General features: G+C 39.4%; 1 protein-coding gene across 1 annotated transcript; it reads right to left on the bottom strand.

The window, feature by feature from the left end:
• Window positions 1-561: 561 nt before the first annotated feature.
• LOC108678904 (pre-mRNA-splicing factor CWC22 homolog) lies at window positions 562-1,232 on the bottom strand. The gene is made up of 2 exons (XM_018167402.1): window positions 1,179-1,232; window positions 562-999 (listed from the first exon to the last, which is right to left on the bottom strand). The coding sequence occupies exons 1-2, from the start codon at window positions 1,230-1,232 to the stop codon at window positions 562-564; spliced, it is 492 nt and encodes a 163-aa protein (XP_018022891.1).
• Between the last annotated feature and the right edge of the window lie 733 nt (window positions 1,233-1,965).

Below are 1,965 nucleotides of genomic sequence, written 5' to 3'. Positions count from 1 at the left end.
ATTGATGTGGAAAATAATTTATAGAGGTACAATTGACCGCTACCTTATACAGAACTCGTTGGTTGAACTTCCACAGTCAAACAATTTCACATATTTAATCATAGTAACGTTACGATATCATGATAATTATTGAAGACAATGTTGTTCATACAAAAGTTTGAAGTGCGAGTGCCCCGAGAAACTTCTAACAGGCAATAGGTATATCTCGGCAGTAAAAAACAATTCCCATACACTGTCGAGTCTGACTCGTGAGTCGTCTCATCTTGACTAAAAAATATAACTCAGTACTCACTGCACTGAGTTACAGAGAGCGCATTTTCTCATCGACGAAAACTTGAAGTCACGGACGGACAGACAGACGGATAGACAGACGGATGGACATGGCGAGCACAATAGTGCATTTTTTCCATAAATGAGAAAATGCGCTAAAAACCAAACCAATCTACCATTGTACGTGGTCTGACGAGCCGAGCCGAGATAAATCGTGACGAGTTTGCCACTGTTTGCTTGCAGCTCCCCAAGCAAACTAAAATTCCACATTATCAATCTAACTTATCTTATTTAGCGATATTCGGGATGTTTTCTTCTTCTATCATCACTTCTGTTATCAACATCGACGTGATCTCTTCTCCGATCATGATGGTCGTCATCTCTTCTGTCGTGTCTATCGTCAATCCTTCTCCTATCATGATCGGAACGTCCATTATAAGAAGAAACTCGTCCATCAGAATCGTGACGCTTAGAATCAGCCGACATTACTTCATGCTTTCTTTTCTTCAGTTTTACATCAGGATGTTTGTTTGTTCTACGTTCGTCTTCGCTCCCTGATGAGCTTGAGGAAGGTGAGCTGCTTGATCGCTTCTTTTTCTTTTTACGTTTTGCATCGCTCAGGCTTTTGCTGTCATTGTTGGGACATTTTTCATCCGCTTTAGACTTGGACTTTTTTTTCTTCTTCTTCTTTCGATGTGATTTATGGAGCTTCTCTTTTTTTTCCTTCAACTGCAAACAAAATATATTACCACTATAAGTGATTTGAAACAAAAAATTAATAATTAAACTAATTAGAAAACATGAAAAAATTAAAGTTCTGAGAAATACAANTTCAAGCAAGAAGGTAGATCCAGTCATTGGCTGCAAGAAGGTTGTGAGTCCATGGTGGAATTCTGGTAAGTGCTTGCCTGCTTGGGCATTTGGCTGGAGCAAAACAACTGGAGCTCCAAATCGTTTTCCATATTGACATGGTGAATTTGTTTGGTATTTTTGTTGCTTTAAAATTCATTGTGAGCTGGAGTGCTGCTACATACTTGAGGCCGGGGGGATGAGTGCAATTTGATGGCCTTACAGGAGTGCTTATTGTCAAGGAAATGCCAGTGATTTGGGTGAAGTGCACTCATCAAGGCCACCATGCTTCTTTTGGAGGAAGGGTGCTACTATTTTGGGCACTGCACTACTCAATTATATAGGTACATGGGCATTTAGAATGCCACCATGTACAGTGAGACATGAGTCAGTGCAGCATGAATGGGTTGGGCCAGAAGAGGTTAGGCCATAGTAGTTACCAGGTGAGGCCAGAGGCAGAACTGCCTGCTTGTGTAACAGCATGCTGAAGTTTTGGCTGAAGACATATGGCCAGCTGGCAGCAGCGGCACTCCGCACTATTATCTTTATGCAGCGTATCAATGGTGTCCAGGTTGTGAAAAGTCTTACTTTTTTTCTGAAATATTGTAGCTCTAATATCATATAATTTCAATAGGTAAGAAATCTTGTGGCTCAAATGTCATGTATTTTTTTGTTAAAAATAATAAGATTTCAAAAAGATTTTCAAAAGATAAGATTTTCATAAAATTTTCAAGTTCTGTAATCTGCATTCCTTCAACGCTCCGGCCAAAATATCCTACAGAATGTAATGGTAACAACTAACAAGTAACAAGTTGACCCAAAATGTTTTGTTGAAGATTGCAAAGT

The sequence above is a fragment of the Hyalella azteca genome, unplaced genomic scaffold (genome assembly GCF_000764305.2).
Source record: "Hyalella azteca isolate HAZT.00-mixed unplaced genomic scaffold, Hazt_2.0.2 contig807, whole genome shotgun sequence".
NCBI classification, from domain to species: Eukaryota; Metazoa; Arthropoda; class Malacostraca; order Amphipoda; family Hyalellidae; genus Hyalella; species Hyalella azteca.
The sequence above is the reverse complement of the archived record's forward strand: the minus strand, read 5'-3'. Positions and strand labels throughout refer to the sequence as shown.

Coding starts and splice junctions, on each gene's coding strand:
- LOC108678904 (XM_018167402.1), bottom strand. CDS start 1,232: ATGGAAAACGATTTGGAGCTCCAGTTGTTTTGCTCCAGCCAAATGCCC. Junction 1,000..1,178: donor CCAGCCAAATGCCCAAGCAG/GCAAGCACTTAC, acceptor TTTTGTTTGCAG/TTGAAGGAAAAAAAAGAGAA.